Source organism: Vombatus ursinus, unplaced genomic scaffold, assembly GCF_900497805.2.
Source record: "Vombatus ursinus unplaced genomic scaffold, bare-nosed wombat genome assembly UNPS02014768.1, whole genome shotgun sequence".
NCBI lineage: Eukaryota > Metazoa > Chordata > Mammalia > Diprotodontia > Vombatidae > Vombatus > Vombatus ursinus.
In genome coordinates, this window is record NW_020954546.1 from 13,763,004 (window position 1) to 13,786,946 (window position 23,943).

Consider the following 23,943-nt stretch of genomic DNA (forward strand, 5'->3'; position numbering starts at 1 on the left):
TGCAAAGAAAGAAAGAAAGAAAGAAAGAAAGAAAGAAAGAAAGAAAGAAAGAAAGAAAGAAAGAAAGAAAGAAAGAAAGAGAAAGCATTTCTTGTGTTTATTCTGTGCTTGGCACTATGCTAAGACAAAAACAAGATGTCCCAGGTGATGGAAAGTGAGACAGGCTAGAAAGCATGGTCTGAAGTCAGCTATATATAGTGGGTAGAGGGGATATCCCTGCTCATAAAACCACAAAGTGAGTCTTCAGCCCAGGAAAGCAAGGGATTTTCTGGAGGAGGAGGTGATGAATGTCTGGGGTAAAGGACAGTTGACAGTGTGTAGATTTGAGGCTTTGCCAATCGTTTCCTCTCCTGCTGCCTGAGGATGGTTTCTATGGAGACAGTGGTTGTCTTGCTAGGGGGCGATGGGGACCAGAGAGCTCTTTGCCCACTTGTGTATGCATTCATGGGGTGAACTTTATGGAACTGGAGCCCCAGAGAGGAGGGAGCTGAGGCATAGGAGCTTAGGGGACTCCAGAGAGAAGAGACCCATGAATCCCAGTGTGGTTGGCTTTTTTAAATCATTCCACCTGGAAAAAAAGGAGGAGTGAGGGTAGGACTTTCTTTTCTCTGGTTAGGGAAGGTAAAGATAGCAGGTAGCAGGGGGAAAGCCAGTCAAATGTCTGAGCATCCTTGACATCCTCACTTGGTGCTAGGCATTGTGAGTGATTATGACTAATGATAATAACGGACATTTTTAGGGCCATTTTAAGATTGTAAAACATTTGACATACATTATCTCATTTGGGGCTTACAGCAACCTTCTGACATAAGATTATCTTTAATCCCATTTTACAGATGATGAAAATGAGACTCAGAGAATTGAAGAGCCTTGACCAGGGTCACAGAATTGGTACATTTAGAGCTGGAAGGGACCTTAGAGGTCATCGAGCCCAACTCCTGATTTCATAAATGTGGAAACTGAGGCCCAGAAAAGTTAAGTGATTTGCCCAAGGCTATTCAGATAGTAATGGAAGGGTCAGAATTTGAATTCACATTCTCAATTTCCTTTGAATCTGGGTCCAATTGACTTTCCACATCTCCATGCCACATCAGAGGCAGGTTTTGAACCTGATTCCAGATCCAGCAATCTCTGTCCAAGTTATAGATCAAAACCAGAAGAAGCCTCACAGTTCATTGAATCCAACACTTTCATTTTATAAATGGGAAAACTGAGGCCAAGACTGGTCAAGTGACTTGCCTATGCTCACAAAGCTAGAGTCAGAGGCAGATTTTGAAGCCAGGTAGGTCTTCCTGGTTCCCAGTCCAGATAGAGGCTAGGTTTGACTGGAACTAGAAGGGTCCTCAGAATCCATGAGTCCAACTCTCTCATTTTCCAGATGAGGAAACTGAGGTTCAGGAATGCCAAGTGGCTTGACCCAATGTTCCAAAGGTAGAATCTGTACCTCAGACTGTAAAGATTGTATTGTTTTCCACTGCCCACTCTACTCACATACATTAATGAATGGCAAACACTGTAGAATGATGATGTTGATGATGATGATGAGAAGTAAGATAGTGTAGTGGGAAGAGCCCTGGACTTAGAACCCAGAGAACATGGATTTGAATCTCAATACTCCCTGTATGACCATGAGAAAATCACTGAACCCTTCAGCATCTGTTTCCTCATCTGTAACATCAGAATAATAGCCTCCCTCCTGGGATTTAAAATGAGGAAAACTGCCTTGTAAGCCTTAAATAACTACAGAAATGTACGCTGTGGTTATTATCCTCCAAAGCCACGATCCGTGCCTTCAGGAATCCTCAGTCTGTCTGGGAAAATGAGACATGCATGCATGGAAGTGAAATGGAGATCACAAGAGCTCTGTCCCAGGACAATCTAGGCAAAGGGTGAATGTGTTTCGAGGAGAGGTTTCCTGGGAGAAGACTTTAGGCCCTATCCATGGTACCAGTTTAAACTGCCTCTTGCTTTCAATAGTCCCCTTTTCTTCCCCTTCGTGGAAGGCAAAGTCAGTTGACAAGTATATATAAAGCACTTTGTATGTTTGGCCTTACCAGCCTGTGTGACCCTAGGCAAGTCACTTCACCCTGTTTGCCTCAGTTTCCTCATCTGTAAAATGAGCTGGAGAAGGAAATGGCAAACCGCTCCAGTATCTCTGCCAAGAAAACCTCAAATGGGGTCATGAAGAGTTGGGCATGACTGAAACAACTGACCAACAACAATAGTGTTAGGCACCATACCATGGAAGACTGTTGGTGTCCACTTACCCTGATTTTCCTGGGATAGCCCTGTTGGTGTTTGGACAGTGGAAAGGGTAAGGAGGGGCACATAAAATCAAATTTTCTTTAGCCTCTGTCTCTTCTTCCTCCTTCAATGGCCCAGACTCTCCTTCATTTTTCTGTTCCAACCTCACTGCTTGACCTTGAGTTGGCTCCCAGATGGGCTTCACACTGCCCATCTGTTGTGTGAGATTCAGATGACAGCTCTCACCCAGTGAGAAGATCTGGCTTAATTAATGTTTGAGGAGGGCTATGTGATCATTGGCTAAAAGCCAGGCTTCTCTCTCTCTCTTTTCCCTTTTCTTTGTCCTGGTCACCTGGGCTGTTTGATAATATTAGATTCTTTCCTGCAGAGGGGAGCTATCACTCAGTGAATTCTAAAGCAGGTGAAGTCACGGGTGTCAGACGCTCCACCAGAGCCCACCAAGGTGTCAGGAGTGGTGGTGGAGGGAGATGGTTACAATCTAAGTGCCTGACTAGCCACTCCAGAGAAGTGCCCTTATGATCCTGAAATATGGGGTGAAGTGCTCCCTCCCCAATGTTACAAGACAGTCACATTCTCAAGAGGCAGCATGAGATTGGCAGGGAGGAGACACAGAAGAAAGAGGAGGCGGGGAGGGAGAGAGACAGAGACAGACAGAGAGAGACTCAGAGACAGAGAGAGGGAGAGAGAGAGACAGAGAAGCACAGAGAGAGATGGCCTGGGAGTCAACCCCACTTAGGTTCAAGTGTCTCTGTGATCCTGGGCAAGTCCCTTAGCCACCAGGCAACTCTCTAAAACTATTAGGTTGCAGAAAAGGTACCACTCTACATTGGTACAGGGAGTTTCCTTATCTGGAATTTCCCTATGCCAAGGAAATGCTCCCTCAGGTTTATTCTCCATCCCAATGCTTTGTGGGAGGCACCAGGGAATTTTTTTTCCCCCTTTTCGGCCCAGACACATGATTTCACTAGCACTGGGAGCTCTAAGTTTGGAAATTCCCTTCATCAATACAGACTTGCAACTCATTGGTGGTTTATAGTCTTGGAAAATTGCCTGGGACACTGAGGAGATTTGCCAGTGGACACACAGCGACTGAGTCACGGGCAAGGCTACCCTTTATGCAGTATGCAGGCACACCCTAAGAACCAGAAATAGAGAGATGAAAGTGAAAAAAAAAACTCTTGGGGTAGCTAGGTGGTGCAGTGGATAGAGCACCAGCCCTGAAGTCAGGAGGACCTGAATTCAAATCCAGCCTCAGACCAAACACTTGACACTTACTAGCTGTGTGACCCTGGGCAAGTCACTTAACCTCAATTGCCTAAAAAGAAAAAAGAAAAAAAGAAAAAAAATCTCCATCCCCAAGGAACTTAAATTCTCTTCAATAGAAAGAACACCAACCTGGGAATCAAGGGCCCCAGCTTCAGACCTTGCCTCTGAAAAATTACCTATGTGATCTTAGACAAGTCACTTTCCTCTTCTGTAAAAGGAGAGGTGGGCTAGATGGGTTCTGAAGTCTCTTCCAGCTCTAGATGGATGGTCCTATGAGCCTTTGTTGTATGGCCTCTCTGGGCCTCACTTTCCCCATCTGTAAAATGAGAGATGGACTAGATGTGTTCTGAAGTCTCTTCTACCTCTAGATTTGAGTCCCATTGACCTGTGATTCCACTGGGAGGGTAAGACGTGTACATCAATTGATCAACCGAGAAGCACTTATTAAGCATCTACTGTGTGCCAAGTACTGTGCTGAGCCCTGAGGAGATGAAAGAAACAGCAAAAACAGTCCCGCTCTCAGGGAACTCATGTTCTAACGGGGGAGAAAGCACATTGTAAATGGGTACATTCAATATACATACCTAGTAGATGGAAGATCACCTTGGAGGGACGGCACTACCAGCAGGGGGACCCGGAAGGCCACCTGTAGAAGATGGTGCTTGAGCTGAGTCTTAAAGGAATCGAGTGATTCTAAGAGGCAGGAATGAGGAGAGAGAGCATTCCAGGCATGGGGTACAGGCTATCCAAAGGCGGAGAGCTGGGAGATGGAGCCTTGTGTGGGAAGAGTGGCAAATAAGGCAGTCTGAAAAGGCAGAAAGGTTGTGAAGAGCATTGTGTGCTAAACAGAGGAATTTCTATTTGATCCTGGAGGTAATAGGGAGCCACTGGAGTTTATGGAGGAGGGAGAGCTCATATAATCAGACCTGGTGACTTTGGTAGCTATGTAGAGGATGGATTGGAGTGAGGAAAGAAAGGTATGGTATGATGGGAGCATAGGAATGATATAGACAGGTGCTCCAGGAAAATAGGAGAAAAGAAAGACCCCTTTTAACTATAAGGCTCAGGGACGTCTTCGTGGAGGAGATGGCACCTTAAAAGAGCCCCAAAGAGAAGGACTTTTGACTGGTGGAGATGAAGGAGCACGTATAAGTTTTGGCAGGGCAGCTTGTGCATTTCAGAGCCTGGAGGCATCTTGAGGCGATCAACATGCCCCATCTCCCTATTCTGGGGCGACTCCTTAAGGGAGAAAGCTAGCAGAACCCCCGGGGCAGATTCTGCTCGGCAGCAGTGGGATCCAGGCTGCAGGGCCCTGAGTCCTGGGACAAAGATAGGGCTGGCCTACCGGGGGGAAGAGAGGACAGCGTGGACTAGGGGCATCTCAGCAATTGGGCAGTAATCTGAGGGGTGACCCTGAGGCACTGCTGTCCCCCTGCTGCTGGAAACTCAGCCCCTTGCAATCAGTTGGAAGAAAAAAGCCATCTAAAAAAAATCAGTTGACATGGTAGCAGGTTGCCTTGCACATGGTTTTTGGTATGGCTTAGGGTTTATCTTTTATCTGTTTTTAATGGGGTGGGAATGAAAAACCAGGTGGAATCTTTAGGCCTAGATGGGATTCCAGCCCCGTCACTGTAGCCCTCCAATCACCTGGGTGCTGGCTCCTTTTATTCTGCTCCCACTGCCTCTCTTTGTCTTATACATATGCAGAATGAGGGGGTTGGACCAAACGAGCCCCGAGGTCACTTCCGGTTCTAGAGTGGTAATCCTGTGATCCTATTCCTCACCTCCTTGTGACTCATTTTCCCTATGTGTAAAATGAGGGGGCTGGACCAGATTGCTTCCAAGGTCCCTTCCAGTTCTAGAGTGGTAATCCTGTGATTATATGTCCCTTTACCTCCTTGGGCCTCAGTTTCCCTATCTGTAAAAAGAGGGGACTGGAGCAGATTGCTTTTGAGGTCCCTATTAGCTCTAGAGAGGTAATGCTGTGATTCTATGCCCCTTCACCTCCTTGGGCCTCAGTTTCCCTATCTGTAAAAGAGGGGGCTGAGCCAGATTGCTTCCGAGGCCCCTAACAGCACTATGACCCTATGATCGCATATGAATTCTTGTGGCTGAGGATTCTACCCTAGGGCCTGAGAGACTTGGGCATAGCCTCCACGAGCTCGGGCAGGAAAACTTTGGCGCTTTGGATCCAGAGAGGGGCAATATATGTAACTAAACGGCCTCTGGGGTCCTTTCCAGTTCCAAATCTATGCCCCTATGTTTGAAGTGTGGCATGATGGGAAAGTCAGGACAGCCAGGTTCAAATTCTGAGTCCTCAATTTCCTGTGTGACTTTGGGCAAATTGCTTTCCCTCTCTGGGCCTCAGTTTCCTCATCTGTAAAGTGAAAGTGTTGGACTAGATGACCGCTAAAGTCCCTTCCAGTTAGGATCCCTTGATTCTAACTCATGTCCCCTCTGTGTGCCTCAGTTTCCCTATCTGAAAAATGAGAGGGTTGGAGTAGATGGTCTCAGAGGTTCCTTTGTGCTCTGAATCTATGATTCTATGGTCCTATGAATGTGATGCAGCCTCTCTTCTCTCTCTCTCTCCCTCCCTTTCTCTCTCCTGCTTCGCCTTTCTCTCTCTCTCTGTATCTGTCTCTCTTCCCCACTCTCCTCCCCTCCCCATGCGGGACCAGACTCAGACGCAGCTGGAGCATGCTCGAATTGGAGAGCTAGAGCAGAGCCTGCTGTTTGAGAAGGCACAGGCAGAAAAGCTGCTCAGAGAGTTAGAGGACAATCGGGTAAAGACCCCCTCCCCCACCCCCTCAGCCCTGCCCTCCCCCCACACACCCTGCCTGCCAAACAGCTTCTCTGCTGAGCTGCCCCGAGCGGTGGCGGGCTCCTCTGGCTTCTGTTCCCTCTTCTTCCCTTGGCCCCCACCCCTTCCCACCACCACCCTCCCGTATTTTGCCTTCTGTGATCTCTTAATTATTGCTTTTTTTTTCAATCCCTTTTGGAAACAGTAGAGAAATGCAGCAGGTCAAGCCCATGGCTAAGGTTTTGTACCTTTGGGTGCTGGTACTGATTTGTTTCTCTAATTTCAGTTTGTTTCTCAGCTCGTCATTCCATCTTACCAGATATCTCCTGGGCCTCAGTTTCCTTCTCTGTAAAATGAAGGGAGTTGGACTGAATGACCACTGAGTCCCCTGTCCATATTTAGGATCATATGATCCTAAGTCACTAAACATCTCTGGGCCTCAGTTTCCTCTTTAGAATAAGGTGGCCTCCAAGGTCCTTTCTACTCTAGAGCTCGGATCTCATGACCCCGTGGTCATGCTTTCTGGAGATGACCAGCAGGCCTCTATTTCCCCCTTCTCTCCCTTTTACCATCCATACTTATTCACAAATTCATTTTGCCTCCAAATATCACTTCCTGTTCCCAATTCAAGTCTTCAGCTTGGAGCGGGCTCCATCAGTCTCCCTCCCATTTCGGGTTTAGAAAAGAGAAGAATTGGGAGCGTTAATGGGGTAGTTGGATAAGGGACTGACCCAAAAGCCTCACTGAGAGAAAGAAGAAAGACAGAGATTCCTCTTTGAAATTCTCAGTTGTCCTCCAACAAGATGGCGGGCCCAGGATCTGAGGGAGTGGTGGGAAGAAGGGCCTTGAGGACAAGGGGAGGGAGGGCAGCTGTCTGGGACTGGGCATCACTTGTTATTAAAGGATGGGAAAGGTCCTCAGAGGAGGTGGGGATGAAACCTTATGTCTGGTAAAACTTGGGGGAAGACCGCCACCAGTCCCTCAAAGTCTCCTAACTTTCATCTAGAGCCCAATGAGATGATCCATGCGTAGGGGGTGATGTCTAGGGGCCAGGACCAGTGAAATCCACCAAGACTGAGCATCACATTTTGGTCCTGGGGGATAAAAGTCTAACCCTGAATATGTCACAATTTATAAGATGGCCTATTCTGGGTCCCTTCCCGCTAACCATCCGCCATCAAGATCAGGTCCCTAACAAACTTCCCTCCAAAAGCCATCCCAAAGCCCTAGCTGAATCTTCCTAGTTTGGTCAGTGGCCTCAGAGTCCCTCACCTTTGTAGCAGAGCTGGGGCTAAGGGGAGGCTTGGAGGGAAACTGCTACCAGGATATTCTTCTTGCCTTCTGGGAGAGCTGGAACTAAGGGGAGACAGTGAGGGAAACCGCCTAGGGTGCAGCACCTGAGGAGGGCTAGGGCAGGGGTGCAGCAGAGGATGCTTTGGAATGTTACATCTTATAAAAACCCATATCTTTAATGCCAGATAATTCTACTCTCCATGTCAAGCAGGTATTTTGTGATAGCTAATTCAAGTCTCATGTGTTACAGTGAAGGTTCCATGTTTCCCCAAGTAGGCAATATCTCACAGCACAAACAGTTTTTCAAAGTGTTAGGTTGAAGAGGCAAGTAATTTCCAAAACTTGCCTGAAGTATGTCAATACCTGACCCCCTAATCCTGCCTTCCAGCATTCATCCACCATCCATCCCCTGCCATATTTTATTTGTGTTGCTAATAACTGTTAACTTGTCAATCCCTGTTGGCAAGCCTCCCTCCATTTACCCCAGGGTAGCAAGGCACTTCCCAAGAGTGATGGACGGTGCTTGGGACTAACTAGGAATACTGATTGATCAGAACAGCGAGGTTTCACCTTTCTACCAACTGCTGTCATCATTGTTTCCATGGCTGCTGCTTGAGGATAAGAGAAATGTTGTTGATTGGGAAAACACAAATTTAAAAAGTGCATGAATATATTTATAGACAAGGAGACCCCTTGTCTGGGAGGAATGCCAATTTCTCCTTGTAGCCTTAGCATATGTGCGCACTAATATATTCTGCTACAGTTGCATATTATTTATGTTACCTCGCCTAGTTATGCCTCAGTTTCCTCTTATGTAAAATAAAGAGGCTGGAATAGACGCACTCAGTGATCACTTCTAGTTCTAAATCTATGATCCTATAATATGTATGCACAGACACAGAAATGTAGACACATTTATTTGAGTTAAAGCAGGGGCAGGAAATGGCCCCTTTGCAGATTGACTGGCTGACTTTGGCCCATTTGCAGATTGGCATGTTGCAGTTCCCTGAATACAGAGAAAGATTTTTATTTAGGAATTTTAAAAAGCACCCACCCCCAAGTGAACTTAATTTTTAAAGCACCAAAAAGAGGGGGGGAGATATTTTGGAATTGGAAAACAGGGAGTTAAATAACAAACCCATTGGGTGGTTTTTTTTTAAGCTTAATGATAAAGAATTTGAAGAAATCATTTTAGTGTTTTTTTTTTCTTTTCAAGATGAGGATAAAAAAGTTTGTTGTTTCTAGCCTCATCCAATAAAAGTGGGTCACAAGTGAATTGCACTGTATTTAAAGTCAAGCATTTCTCTGAATGTGGGCTGGTCCGTTTGCATGCTGGCCTCTTTCTGTACTTGGACAAAGGTCATCTACCAAGTGAGGCAAAAGTCACTCTCTTTAGCCTTTAAGTGACACAGAGAAAGTCTCAAGAGGAGATGAGCAGCTAACTCTAGATACAAGCAGACCGAGCCTGTGCCACTGCCCAATTCTCTTAGCGAACCTTTTGTCCCCCTCACTGCACTCATTATGAAAATCGGCTGACTTTGCAAAGTCTCTGGCAGCTGATACCCTGGGGTAAAACTGGAAGTCAGGAGGAACCAGTTTTATTGACTAATACGCTTACAAATCTGCCTCTCTCAGCACAGAGACCCCTGCCCACCCGCCCTGGTGTTCCTCCTTTCCCCAGTCTGCAGGGAAGGTCCCAGCTGACCAGATATTCTTTCTGGCTTCCAGATGACAACAGTGGCAGAGAAGTCGAGAATCCTGCAGCTGGAGGAGGAGCTGAGCCTTCGGCGTGGGGAGATCGAGGAGCTTCAGCAGTGCCTACGGCAGGCGGGCCCTGCAGACCCCTCGGACACCAGTCCATCCTCCGAGGCCCTGCGGCTCCGGGAGCAGCTGCTGTCCGCCAGCAAGGAGCACCAGAAGGAGAGCGGGCTGCTCAAAGACAAGTACGAGAAGGCCCTGAAGGCCTACCAGCTCGAGGTGGAGAGGCTGAAGGCCACCAACGAGAAGTACGCTCAGGAGATCATGGACCTGAAGCTCAAAGTCCAGCAGGCCACCAGCGAGAACATGGGACTGATGGACAACTGGAAATCCAAGCTGGACACACTGGCTTCCGACCACCAGAAGTCACTGGAGGACCTGAAGGCCACCCTCAACTCGGGCCCCAACACCCAGCACAAGGAGATCGTGGAGCTGAAGGCCGTGATGGAGAGCATCAAGCTGGAACACCAGCTGGAGCTGGGCAACCTACGTGCCAAGCACGACATTGAGACTGCCGTCCTGGCCAAGGAGAGGGAGAGCCTCGTGGGGAAACTGGAGCAGGCCCGCGGTGAGCTGGAGGAGGTACGCCTTCACTGGAAGGCGCAGCTGGAAGCCAGGTCCAACCAGCACCTGCTGGAGCTGCAGGAGGCCAAGGACCAGTGCAGGGACGCTGAGCTGCGCGCCCAAGAGCTGGGCAAGCTGGACGGCGAGTGCAAGGAGCAGGCCCAGGCCATCGATTTCCTGAAGGAGCAGATCTCCCTGGCGGAGAAAAAGATGTTGGACTATGAGGCGTTGCAGAGGACGGAGGCCCAGAGCAAACAGGAAATCCAAAGGTTACAGGAAAGACTCTTGGTGACAGAGAATAAACTACAGACCATGGAATCCCTCTGCTCTTCTCAGCACTCTGATGTAGGCTCAGTTGCTGGTCTTGTGCTCTTGCTTTCTTTCTCTGGCAGGCTGGCTTGGGTGGTGGGTTTGGCAAGAAGGGTGAAAGGCGGGGAATAGGGGAGAGAGACCAGATCTGGAATTTCTTTGGTACATGAAGTCCCAGGTGAGGGGACTCCCTCCACGAATGCAAATTGGCCCCTTCTCTGCCACTTAAAATTTTAAACAGTTTCCTAGAGCACCAGGAGATTAGGTGACTTGCTCAGGGTCATACAACTAGGATGTGTCAGAGGTAAGTCTTGGGCCGAAGTCTTCCAAGGGTAGCTTCCAAGGGTGGCTTCTAAGGATGGCTCTCAGTTTCCTACACCAGTGATTTTAAACTCAAATAGACCATACATAAGGATCCCTGTGGACCTCATCTTGACTTAGTTTTAAAATGTAACATTGTCTAGATTGTATTTTGATTTATTTTGTTAAATATTTCCCAATTACATCTCAAACTGGTTCTGGCAACACATGGGAATGTTGTGGGCCAAGTGTGACCTATGGACTGTGTATTTGACACCTTTGAGCTGTATCATACAAACTCCCATGCACCAGCAACAGCTCTTATAATTGTGGGGGAAGTTAGTCGGTGTCAGCAAAAGCCTCCAGTTTTTCAGAGGCCTCTGTCTTCTCTGGAATGGCACAATGTATCTGGGGTCAGAGGTGCCTGTGTGTGATCATGGGTAAGTCCTTTTCCTCTCTGGGCCTGAGAGAGAAGAGAAATACACTTTCATTCTATTCCCCTAGGTCTCTGTGGGCTTACCCATTGGATCTGGTTCCTCTGCTTCCCTATGTCTTCTGAGGAGGGAACAGGGGAAGGTGATGAATGCTTCTGTAGTTGTTTGTATGATCCTGGATTTAGTGCTAGGAGAGACCTCAGTATGACTAATTGAGTCCAAACTTCCCATTTTACAGAGAAGGACACTGAGGCCAGTAGAATGAGAAGTTTGGATGAAATGACCTCTAAGGAGCCTTCTGGCTCTAGAGATATAATCCTGTCAGCCTCTATTTCTCATCCAACCCTCTCATTTTACAGAGCAGGAAACTGAGACCCAGCTGTGCCACCTCTCTAAGGTCCCTCTCAATTCCAGAATTCCCTGATTTTCTTCAGTCAGGGAAGTGTGCTGCCGCTTGCCGTGATGCTGTGGAAAGACCTCTTGATTTGTATTCATGGATCCTGGGTTCAAATCCCAACTTTACCCCTGACTGCCTTTGTGACCTTGGGAAAATCACTTAACCTCTTCGGGCCTCAATTTCCCCTTCTGAAAAATTAGAGGGTTGGACTAGATGACCTTTAAGGTCCCTTCTAGCTCCAAGTCTAGTATTCTGGAGATAACCAGAAAATCATTTTTTTCAGTTTTCCTCAATTCCTTTCCTCTTTTCCCTCCCCAGCAGAAAGGAGGAGACAAATGAGTCAAACTCACTAGGTAAACCCACTCAGATTTCATAGAATAGGATGAAAAATGGTTCCCTTCTCTCCACCTTTCCCCAAAGCTCCCTCTGGTGTCTGTCCTGCATCTAGCTGTCCTTCCAATCCTGGGGAACTTGCTGATGTAATAGCATCGGTTTCTGTGGGTTCTGAGAGTTGAATGACAACTTCACTTGTATGAGTCCTCTTAAAAGGCTGAAAGAAGACCCCAAAGGTCTCATTTTGAACTCTGATGCAATAGCAAAAGCAGGGAACTGAGGACCAGCAGCTGAAGGGTCTTCTGAATGTTCCTGGTAGCCCTTCCTGGACCCAGAACTGTGGACACTCTCTCCATGGTGCTGAAAATGAGAGTTTGCTGAGAAATCCTGTAGGGACTCACGTCTATCCTACCCAAATATCTGACTCCCCCCTTTTCATTATGGGAAATGTCTCCCAATGAAGTTTATGGTTCCTCCCAGAAGTGAAAATTATACACATACCCCATAGGAGCCTGCCAGGGGAAAAAAGAGATAGGCCCTGGAGTCACGAGTAATTTTGAGGATTGGGAAGGAGACAATTGCTGTATTGATACCCTCCTACATATACATTGTTGTTCAGTTGTTCAGTTGTGACTGACTCTTTGTGACCCCTTTTTGGGGGGTTCTTAGCAAAGTGGTTTGCCATTTCCTTGTCCAATGGATTAGGCAGAGGGTAAGGGACTTGCCCAGGGTCACACAGCTAGTACATGTCTTAGGTTGGATTTGAACTCAGGTCTTAACCCCAGGCCCAGAGCTCTTTCCATTGAGCCACCTAGCTGCCTCCAAGACAAACAGAGGTTAAGTGACTTGCCCAGGGTCACACAGATTGTAAATATCTGAGGCCAGATCTTCCTGACTCCAGGCCCAACACTATCCATCGAACCATCTAGCTGCTTCTGTACACATTACCACCACCTAATACAACAGAACCATGGAATATCAGAGCTAGAAATTGCTTTTGACATCATCCGATAATGCCCTCATTTTACAGAGGCCCTCAAAAAGTGACTTCTCTAAGGTCACATAGCTTGTTAGCTGGGCATGAGAATGAAGGTCTTTGTATCCCAATCCTGGATTCCTTCTGTTATAGCATGCTTCCTCATTTAACAAATGATGAAGTGGAGACTCTCCTAAAATCATTCTCTTTGGGGACAGAGGCATACAGTTCTGGAGTTGAAAAGTCTGAAGAAGAGTGGCATTCCCCTCCCTGGTGGCTGGTTGGAATTCCACTTGGGAACTAGGAGGGCAACTTTGGGGAGCTCTGAAGTTATCGTGGCCACCTTGGGAAGTCTGGGAAGGAACATGCCCCCCCATCCCCTTCTAGGCACAGATGTGAGCCCCAGGGAGCCAACCCCAGGATGAACACTGTTGACCAACATCCCAACTTGTTTTCCAAATCCATCAGGCCCAGAGTATGTTCAATCTCAACACCCACTACAGTGAGTGAGCTTGGGGTCTGATAAGTAGACTGTTTGAAGGGGAGGGGGTTGTTCTTCTTCTCCCTGTCCTCCACCCCCAACCTGAAGATGATCTAGTAGGAAGGACACTGGAGATCAGGAGTCAGAAGAGCTCAATTCTACTATGAGCGCTGGCCCTCACTCACTGTGTGACCTTGGACGAGTCCCCTCCCGCCTTTGCATCTCAATGGAGGGGTGGAACGAAAAGATAATTTCTGAGGCCCTATTGCATTCATATACTTTATAAATACATAAGGAACATCCTATTTTGAGAATACTATCGGTGTAGTTTTATTGCATATGTATGTATAACTTATATATACACTTACATTTGAAAGACTTGTAATTTCATCATTGTACAGAATTAGATGAGCAGATAATCTGAGTTCTGTTCCATTCCTGTATACTTGATAAATATAAGGAATGCCTTACCTTAAGAATAATATCTGCAGTTGCAGATTATGTGTATTATATACACACATATAATTTATATACATATCCATGTATATGTGTATGTATGTATGTATATACATATACTTACACATACATGTACACATACATTGTAATTGTAATTCCATCAGGGCAGGGAGTTCACAGTAAAGAGCTCCTACCAGTGCAAACCGCATGTCTGGGGGCACAGAGAAGTCAGGGATTTGTTCAGGTCCCACAGCTCATGTGTGGTGGGTCTTCCTGATTCGGAGGTCAGCCCTCTTTCCATTATGTCTTGTGCATGGTCTAGTGGATTGAGGGCCAGCCCTAGAAGGCTGAGGTCAAGTTCCAAGCCCGAGGCTGTTTGTCCCTGGGCAAGACACTTAACTTCTTGGTGTCCTCATGAGACTCACTAAATCACCACAGTTGCTCGTCATCATTGGTGGAGAGAATTTCCTTATCAAGAGTTCTTCACATCCCTGAAATCACTGGGCCTCTTCCCCTAAATACACACACAGTGGGAGAGAGAGACAGACTCATCCCTTCCCCATTCTCCCCTTCCCTCTCTAAGACAGTTTAAGAGGTGATTATCCATATTACAGCCGCTAGGTGGCACCATAGTACATAGAGTACTGAGCCTGGGGGCAAGAAGACTCATCTTCCTAAATTCAAACCCAGCCTCAGGCTCTTTCCAGCTGTGTGACCCTGGGCAAGTCACTTAACCCTGCTTGCCTCAGTTACTTCATCTGTCAAATTAGCTGGAGAAGGAAATGGCAAACCACTCCAGTATCTTTGCCAAGAAAACCCCAAATAGGGGGTTAGAGATATAGGACTTAGACAAGACTGAAAAACAACTGAACAACTACAACCCATGTTGCATAAGGATTTGCTTTGGGCTTCCACTCAGCACGTTTCAAATAGGATTTGATTGATACATACTTTTGTTAACATCTAACTCTCAAATAACGTGTCTATTACACACAGGGAGCTCCTCTTATAATGTTCCTTTTGATGTCCACAAATATGTCTTAAGTGCTTTTATAGAGCAAATAGAATCTTTCCCCAGAATACCAAAGGGGGCAAGCAAAACCAACCCCAAAGAGGTGTTTCTGTGTGGACAAAGAGGCTACATCCTGGGCTGTGATAAGACAGACACTTTAATTTTTTCTCTGAGTTTTAGATTTTCCCAAGTAAGACTTAGAGAGAATTTAGTTCTGTTGGAAGCCATCTGCTGAAGTTACATGCAGAGGACTAAAGGGAGAGTTCAGACAATAACCTGGGAGACAGGATCTGCCCTATGGCCCCTTCCTCAGTGGGATTCAATGGCAGGTGCCTGAGCTCCTGGGCACTTCTCCCTCAGGGGAGCCTTGTAAAATGAGAGGAGAATGTGCATCCCATAAAACTGTTGGCCCCCAGCAGGCTCTCCCTCAGACAAATGTGATTCATTCATAATTCATCAGAGAGCTCCATCACCACCCTTCTCCTGGTCCACAGAGCCTCGTCCCCACTTGCTTACATTGAGAATCCCTCTGGTATTCTGTGATGAGTGATTGGCTTTCCTTTAGCCTGGCAGGAAGATTAACCCAAGTACTCAGCCTTGTTTTTAATAATATCCTACAATTCTTTCCAGATTCAAGGGGTTCAGTCCAGAGGGAAAGTAGATTTCTAGGTCTCACAAGGTATGGTTTTGGGAAAGGTTATATCTATTTTTTAATCTTAGGAAATTTTAATCTGTTGACCTGGTTTAATAATCCATATGTGTGTGTGTGTGTGTATGTGTGTGTGTGTGTGTGTGCATACCTTGGGTGGGAGAGGGAAGATCTAGGTGTTTTCATTGGCCACAGGTTCGATATGAGTCAACAAGGTGACAGAGAGTCAGGAAAGCAGCTGAGATCTTGAACCATGATAATGGAATCCTGGTGTCCAAAATAAGGGAAATGGTGGTCGTGTTGTCCTCTGCCCAGATCAGGCCACCTCTGTGGCAGTATGCTCAGCCCTGGGCATCACATTTTAAGGCTGTTGGAGAGGCGATAGGAGAGGCAGCACAATGTGACAGAAAGCTGGTCTTGAAGTCAGGAAGAGCTGGGTTCAGGTCTCAGCTCTGACACATACTGCCTGTGTGAACCTGGATGAGTCACAAGTTTCCAGCGCCCTGGACATCTCTCTCAGCATAGAAATTGTGTAACAGTTGCTGACCTGCATTGGAGAGAGCGTTTCCTCATGGAAGATTCCTTAGACCAATGAAATCACAGGTTTGGGTCAAAGAAAAAGTAGAGAAATGAGCACATTGAAAGGAGGGTGACCGGGGGGGCTGAAAGGTCTGGAAACCATATCCTGTGAAGTCCAGCATCCTAACTTGGGATCAGAGGCTCAGCCTTCAAGCCCTCCCATGGAGGGTGTGTCCAAAGAGATGTTCTTACTTCAGGATGGTCCAAGGTGAGGCTAATCAGGTGGTTCAATTTTTCAGGCTTTAAGGATCCCCCAATAAACTGGGGTTTAGTGGGTCATAGAACACATCCCCTCACTAAGACCATTTCTTTCAGGTGATCGAGACAAATGACATTTCAGAAGAGAAGATCAGAATGAAACAGACGATGGAGGGTAAGGGGGTGTCTGTGGTCTCCCCACCTCCTGGTACTCGCCTTGGGTTGGATGCTGGGGTTTGGATCCTGAGGAGTGATTATTCTTGGGAGGCATTCTTATAGGCCATTTCTTACAGATAAAACATCTTTCTCCCACCTGTTTAGTGAAATCCTAAAACATAGCAATGATTCATGGGATTTTCTCTGCAACTATAGTCTTAGAGTTGGTCAGGGTCATGTAGCCCACATGTCAGAAGTAGACTGAGTGCCTAGGTCTCTGTGGCTCTGAGGCTGACTCTCTAACCATTACACAGTACTGTCTCTCATGTAATTACAAATAATCATATGAAAAGGTGTTCCTCATTGTGCTCTGGCAGCTGCCCTGTCTTGCCCACCCCAGTCCTGGCTCTAAGAGGATGAGGGGATTGGGAAGGTCCACTGTCAGGGGAGGGGAGTCAAGTGTAAGAAGACTGGAAAGGTAGGAAGGGGAAAGGTAGTAAGAGATTTAGCTGATCAACAGAGGACGCCATCTTTGATCCTGAATGTAATAGCGAGCCACTGAAGTGAGTGGAGGAGGGAGGTGATATGGTTAGGTCTGTACTTTGGCAGCTGAGAAGAAGATGGGTGGCATGAGAAGAGACCTGACATAGAGACCAGTTCAGAGGCTATTTCAGTAGTCCAGTAAGTCAATGAAGGCATGAACTAGGCTAGTGGCTGTGTGAGTCAAGTGGAAAAGACAGGTGTTGTGAAGGTAGAAAGACAGCCCTTGGCAATGGAGTGGGTGTATGCGGGGAATGAGAATGAAGAGCTGAGGATGGCGAGTTGAGAGGTCCTGAAGTTGGTTGGGAAGATGGCGGTTTCCTCAATAGTAAGAGAGACGTTCAAAAGAGGGGGAAGGGTCTTGAGGGAAAGATGACTTGGAGTGTTGAGTGGCCTGCATGACATCTCTCATTGGAGATCTCCAACAGGTAGTTGGTGATGTGAGACTATCGCTCAGGAAATAGACTATGGCTGAACATATCAATCTGGGAATCATCTGTGGAGAGATGATCATTGAACCCAAAGGGAGGTGATTTGATGAAGTGACATAATATGGAGCAAAAAAAGCCTGGGACAGAGCATCAGAGGATACCCATAATAACATGGAAGAAGAACCAGCACAGGAAACTGAGATGAAGCAGTCAGATGAATAAGAGGAGAATCAGAAGAGCGTAATGTCATGAAAACTTAGAAAGGAGAGTATCTAAGAGGAGAAGGTGGCCAACAGGGCCAAATGCTGCAGAGAGGTCACGAAGGATGGGGACTGAGAAAAGGCCATTTGATTGGCCAATGAGCAGATGACTGATGACCTTGGAGAGAGCAGTTTCATTTAGTGCTCTGTCCCATTTGGTGATGGCCCATAGTGAGTGCTTTATAAGCATTTATTGATTGATTATTCCACCACTTTCCTTAATGATGTGGAATCAATTCAAGAAACATCTATTAAGCATTTACCACGATGTGTCAGTCTCCACAAAGTCCCAGAAACAGGAAAAAGAAAACATAAGAAGAGGAATGGTGAATAGTTCAGGGTGGTTAGAATGAGGGCATCTTGTCACATGAGGGCACTGGATGAGATGACCTCTAAGGTCCATTCCAGATCTATATCTAAATCACTGTGTGAAAGAGAGGAGCAGCCACTTGGTTGAACCAGATTATGAGGAGCTTTGAATGCCAGGATGAAAATCTCTACTTTATTATTCATTCGGCAATGGGAGGGGCTACTGCTGGATTCTTGATAGGAGAGTAACCCAACCACAACAGCATGTTAGGAAGTCTTTCACAAGTCTTGGACCTTTGGTTCATGTTTTTGGGCCTCCAACAAACTATTGGGGACCATTAGGTCATGGAGCATTTGCCATGACAGTTCCCCTGAACCATTTTTCTTCTCCCCAAAGACTTACAGGACAAGCTGAGTAAGAGAGACAAAGAGGTGGCGTCCTTGGTATCACAGGCTGAGATGCTCAAGGCCCAAGTAAGTGGTAAGTTTCCCTATGGCACTAGGTGGCCAATTGCATGTTGGAACTAGCCATGAATGCCCTTCTCCCACCTTGTCCCAATGAATCTCTCCCTCCCCACCCACCACAACCATCCAACAGAGTGCCTGAAATCCTACCATTAAAGCTTCATTCCTTTGGATCTTAAGCACATTAAAGTATCCAAGATTCTTCTGAAGTGCTGAGGACCACATGTTTAGAACTGGGCAGGGCAAAGCAAGCCCCTCTAGGGATGGGAAACTGACCAAGGGCCTTGGGCAAACCAGAGGATAGGATGATACAAAGATCAGGTGATACCCAGAGGTTGGTCTCCCTGGCTGTCAGTGATGCCCAATCTATTGGGTCAGCTTCCCAAGGAATATGTCATCTTCACCCATCCTGCCCATCCCAGTCTGGTGACATCAGGTTCAGGTACAGGTGGGCTTGACACAGAAAGTACCAAGCCAGAGTGGATGCTGCCTAGGCTGGCAGACAGGTTTCTGTCTCCTGAGGACAGGAGATGAGAGATTCTTGGAGCCTACAAGACCATTGCCTTGGCATATGTCCATCACCATTCCAAAGGCCAGCTGCCTTTTTCTCATTTCCCAGAGATAGATGCCACATACTTAATACATGTGTGACCTTGGGCAAGTCACTAACTAGCTTTCTTCTTGATAGAATGGGGATAATAGACTCTGAGAAGAATGCCCATAATGCCCTCCCATCCTCAAGTTTTCCCAAACATGAGGGGCCCATTGACCTAAGAGTGTGATAGTACAGCCTGAAGATATAAGCAGGTTCCAACAGAGGGTTATGGTAGATTTGTGTCCTTTTAGGACAGGTTACAGTAACCTTGTGTCTAGAGGTCACTTTTTGGACAAGCCCAGCTCTCCTCAACTAACATAGCTAAGACCATGGAGGAAAGAAAAGGCCTCTGAGAAGCCAAAAAGATGCCCCAACAACCATTTCCTAACACTTATGTACCTTACTCATTGACTCTTTTTGGGGGGGGGAGGTTAGCCAATGGGGTTAAGTGACTTGCCCAGGGTCTCACAGCTAGTAAGTATCAAGTGTCTGGTCTGAGACCGGTTTTGAACTCAGGTCCTCCTGACTCCAGGGCCAGTGCTCTATCCACTGTGCCACCTAGCTGCCCCCTACTCATTGACTCTTTTTCAGAGCCTAATGACTCTGGTTTACAAAGGATTCTAATGAGCTTGATGATCAATCTTTCCAGCCTACAGCAGATTAGAAACGGCAAATTAGAGGGAGGGTGGTACATGGATGGCAGCAAGACGTGACAACGGACAAAGGCCAGAAAAGTGAGTGTGGTAGCTTTGGAGTTGGGGGAACTGGGTTCAAATCTCACCTCTGATGATTCCTCCCTGAACCCTTGTGGCACAATACACATCACCTCCCTAGTCCTCAGTTTCCACATTTATAAAATGAGAGGATTGGACTAGATGGCCTCTGTCCCTTCCAAATCTATAAACCTGTGATCCGAATGGAAAAACAATGAAAAAGAAGACACCACAATTAAAAAAATCATTGCAGGTTGGGACCATTTAGTGAAGAAGCAAACCTGGCACCTTTAGTAGGGCATCACTGGATTACGAACCTATGTGATATATTGGAAACAGTGCCGGACTGAACGTGAGGAGACACCTGGGTGCGAGTCCGAGATCTCACTCCCACTAGTGACTTTGGGCAAGTCACTTCCCGTCTCTGAGACTCAGTTTCCTCATCTATAAAACAGGGATGATGGTGGCGGCACTGCCTGCTTCGTAGGGTTGTTGTAGGAAAATGTTTTGTAGCCCTTACAGAGCAACAGAAATGGGCTTTGCTACTGCAGTGACTGATATTAGTAACAAGGACCTAGAGCAGGGAAATTATATCAAATAAACTGTTTTAAGAAGGCAGGAGATTTCTTCAGCTTCAGAGAACTGAAGTGGCAATAGTCCTACTTAGCCAAGGGCCTATAGCGCCTGCCAGATTGGCGTTGACCATCCCCCAGCCAAACAAGAGTGCTCAGTGCCCTTCCCTGTCTTCCTGTGTCCAGTCACCTGCCTAAGAAGCACCAGCATCCCCCTGCTGACCCACCCTCAGGGTTTAGTCACATGGCCCCAAAGAAGGAAGGGCTGATGTTCAAGAGGCCAAAGAATAGATTTGGTATCGGTCCCACCACCAGACAGATAAGTACATAGGTAGGTAGGTAGGTAGGTAAAACATTTATTGTTTACTATGACCCAGGAACTGTGCTAAGCTTTGGGGTTCAGATGCAAAGAAAGAAAGACAGTCTTAGCCTTGAAGGAGCTTCTATTCCAATGGAAGAAAACAACCCATAAAAGAGAACTGGAAAATGGGGGTGGGGCGGGGTTGGAGGGAGGAGGTGGCCCACAAGGAGGTGGAGAAGTCTGGGGAGTGAGAGTCACACCAAGTGAGGATGGCCCAGCCCCCCAGGAAATGGTACCATCTGCTCTCTTTTAAACCTTTGGCATATGAACCAGGGCTGTATTTCTTGGCTATCATAACCCTGTCTGGCATTTCTGATCCACAGCCCTGGAAGGCAAGTGTAAATCAGGAGACAAGAAGGCAGATGCCCTCCTGAAGGAGAAGAAGCGGCTAGAAGCTGAGCTCGAGGCTGTGTCCCGGAAGACCCATGATGCCTCTGGGCAGCTGGTGCTCATTAGCCAGGAGCTGCTGAAAAAAGAGCGGTGAGTGGGCTTGGCCAGAGGCCCCCAGCTGCCCCTTGAATACCCTCCCATGTCACTGGCATCATGCCAGGGGTATGCTCCACCAGAGCTTTCTGCTAAGCCGTGAGCTAAGAGAAGTGGGCACAGAGGAGAGGAAAGGTACCCACCCTGCCCTAGGGAAGCATACCATCTCCCAGTGAGGCTAAACAGTCTGGTGGAAAGAGCCCAGGTTCTCTGATTCCAAATCCAAGGAGAGAAGAAGAGAGGGAGGAAGAAGGAAGGAAGGAAGGAAGGGAAGAAAGAAGGAAGGAAGGAAGGGAAGAAAGAAGGAAGGAAGGGAAGAAGGAAGGAAGGAAGGAAAGAAGAAAGGAAGGAAGGAAGGGAAGAAGGAAGGAAGGAAGGGAAAAAGGAAGGAAGGAAGGGAAGAAGGAAGGAAGGAAGGGAAGAAAGAAGGAAGGGAAGAAGGAAGGAAGGAAGGAAGGAAGGGAAGAAGGAAGGAAGGAAGTGAAGAAAGAAGGAAGGAAGGGAAGAAGGGAAGAAGGAAGGAAGGAAAGAAGAAAGAAGGAAGGAAGGGAAGAAGGAAGGAAGGAAGGAAGGGAAGAAGGAAGGAAGGAAGGAAGGAAAGAAGAAAGGAAGGAAGAGAAGAAGGAAGGAAGGAAGGGAAGAAGGAAGGAAGGAAAGAAGGAAGGAAGGGAAGAAGGAAGGAAGGAAGGAAGGAAGGGAAGAAGGAAGGAAGGAAGGAAGGAAAGAAGGAAGGAAGGGAAGAATGAAGGAAGGAAGGGAAGAAAGAAGGAAGGAAGGAAAGAAGGGAAGAAGGAAGGAAGGAAGGAAGGGTGGAAGGGAGAGAGGGAGGGAGGAAGAGAGAGAGGAGAGGAAGGAAGAGAGAAAAGACAGGAAAAGGGCAGGAAGGGAGTGAGGGAGGGAGAGCCTGGTGCTCCGTCCGCTTCCCCTCCTAGCTAACACAGGATCATAGATTTAGAGCTTGAAGAGACACTGGAGGCCATCTGGTCCAACCCCATTATTTTACACAAGAGTGACCTGAGGTCCACGGAGGTGACTTGTTCAAGGTCATGAAACAGTAGACGTTTAGAGGCTCATAGATTTAAAGCTGGAAGGAACCCAAGAGTCCACCCCCTCACTTTACAGATGAGGAAACTGAGGCCCAAGGATGTAAGTGACTTGCCCAAAGTCATATATGTAGCAGGTATCAGAGGCAGGATTTGAACCCTCATCCTCTGACTCTAGACCCAGTTTTCTTTCCATGATATCAAGCTGCCCTGAGCTTCACTTTCCTTTTCTGCAAAATGGGAATAACAAACAATCCTTGCCCTCTGTGCTTTCCAGGGCGGCCATGAGGCTGAGATGAGCCCCCTCGGGTGCTGTCATCACTGTTGTCAGCCTGCTACACCCATTGCCTTCCGGGCTGCTCCAGGAAGCCCATTTGAAAGAGGATCAATCCCTCTGTCCAGTGTATTGACAGCTTTCTTTTCCCAGTCTTTGTCCTTGGTCTCAGGCACCCTCTAGTGGAGCTTGGAAGCTCATCCTGTTAGCTCACAGAGTTCCACAGTAATACAGGGGAGACTTTCCAACATGACACACTCACTTGCAGAGGGCTGTCCTCTACCCTTGCAACCTTTTCTTTTTTTTTGTAAGTAGATCCTCTTCTCCTTTTGTAAAAGGTTTATTTTTGCCTTTTATTTTTACATCACAGTCTTTTTCCAGGGAATTTTCCCTTGTCACAACAACAAAAACACCATTAGAAGCAAAATAAAGAAAATATAGACAGACAGGTATGCAGTATTCCACACCCATAGTCCCCCACCTCTCCAACAAAAGGAAGATTGTCCATTTTCTTTGGGTCCACGTATAACCGCCCAGCAGACAGCCTGTGGTCCTTTCTTTTCACACAGCTGCAATCAGTATATATGTTTTCCCTTGTCCTTTTTATCAGTTCAGATAAACCTCCCCATGGTTCTCATCTTAGAAACTCTTCCAGACACAGTTCGAATTCCTCCTTGTCCAAGAAGCTTTCCCTGACTACACCCCAGCCGATAGTAATCTTTTTCTTCCTTGGAGCTCCTCTCTTTCAAAAATATGAGAGTCAAATGAGATAATATGTAGAAAGGATCTCAGAAACCTAAAAACATTATGTGAATGTCAGCTGTGAGGATGAGGGTGAGGAATATAGTAAACCTTTAATCATTTCCCCCTGCCAGAAATATCTTTCCCATTTCCTTTTACTCATCGTTCAAAGCTCAGCTCCTATCTCACCTCTTCTGAGAAGCTTTCTGTGACTTCCCAGCCCATCATGATTTCTCCAGTAATGGTTAGAAAGCTAGACTTGGAGTCAGGAAGACCTGAGTTCAAATCCACAATCAGACACTTACTAGCTGTGTGATCCTGGGCAAGTTTTTTCACCTCAATGATTCTGTTTCCTCATTTGTGAAAATGATGAGAGTTTGGACTCTGGGCAAATCAGCTCCTTGGCCCTGAGATGCTTTCTCTGTAAAATGGGAGGGGGCTGTATTCAATGGCCTCTGAGGCCCCTCACGATCTCACAATCCTCTGGCCTCCTACAGCCCTGACTGTCTTCTTTCCTCTCTGACCCTTAGCTAGGCCTTCCCTAGGACATCTCTTGCCTTGTTTTTTGTTTTTATTTTGGCAAGGCATTCGGGGTTAAGTTACTTGCTCAAGGTCACACCACTAGTGAGTGTTGAGTGTCTGAGGCCAGATTTGAACTCAAGCCTTCCTGACTCCAGGGCTGGTGCTCTACCCAATGTACCACCTAGCTGCCCCTTGCCTTGTTTTTTAATTATCTTGTATGGGTAGGTCTTCTCTTCCCAGATGAATCACCCATTCCTGACAAGCAGGGACTATAGCTCGTCCTCCTTCTCTCAGGGCTGGGAATCCACTCGATTCTCAGGAAATCATTTTTGAATGAATGAGTACAGCCTGGACTCCAAGGGGCCAGGGACATTGGGGAGCCTGCTGCAGCTGGGGGGCAGGGACGTG

General features: G+C 47.0%; 1 protein-coding gene across 4 annotated transcripts in view; it reads left to right on the forward strand.

Moving 5' to 3' along the window:
- CLIP2 (CAP-Gly domain containing linker protein 2) overlaps positions 1-23,943 on the forward strand; it is a 128,054-nt gene that overhangs the window by 89,120 nt on the left and 14,991 nt on the right. For 3 of the 4 annotated variants that reach the window (XM_027861794.1, XM_027861795.1, XM_027861796.1), the window contains 5 exons: positions 6,210-6,314; positions 9,353-10,291; positions 16,188-16,245; positions 18,164-18,247; positions 20,796-20,952. In XM_027861794.1, coding sequence (XP_027717595.1) covers positions 6,210-6,314; positions 9,353-10,291; positions 16,188-16,245; positions 18,164-18,247; positions 20,796-20,952 — 1,343 coding nt within the window. The remainder of the gene's footprint in view (positions 1-6,209; positions 6,315-9,352; positions 10,292-16,187; positions 16,246-18,163; positions 18,248-20,795; positions 20,953-23,943) is intronic. The other variant, XM_027861797.1, reaches the window with a different exon arrangement.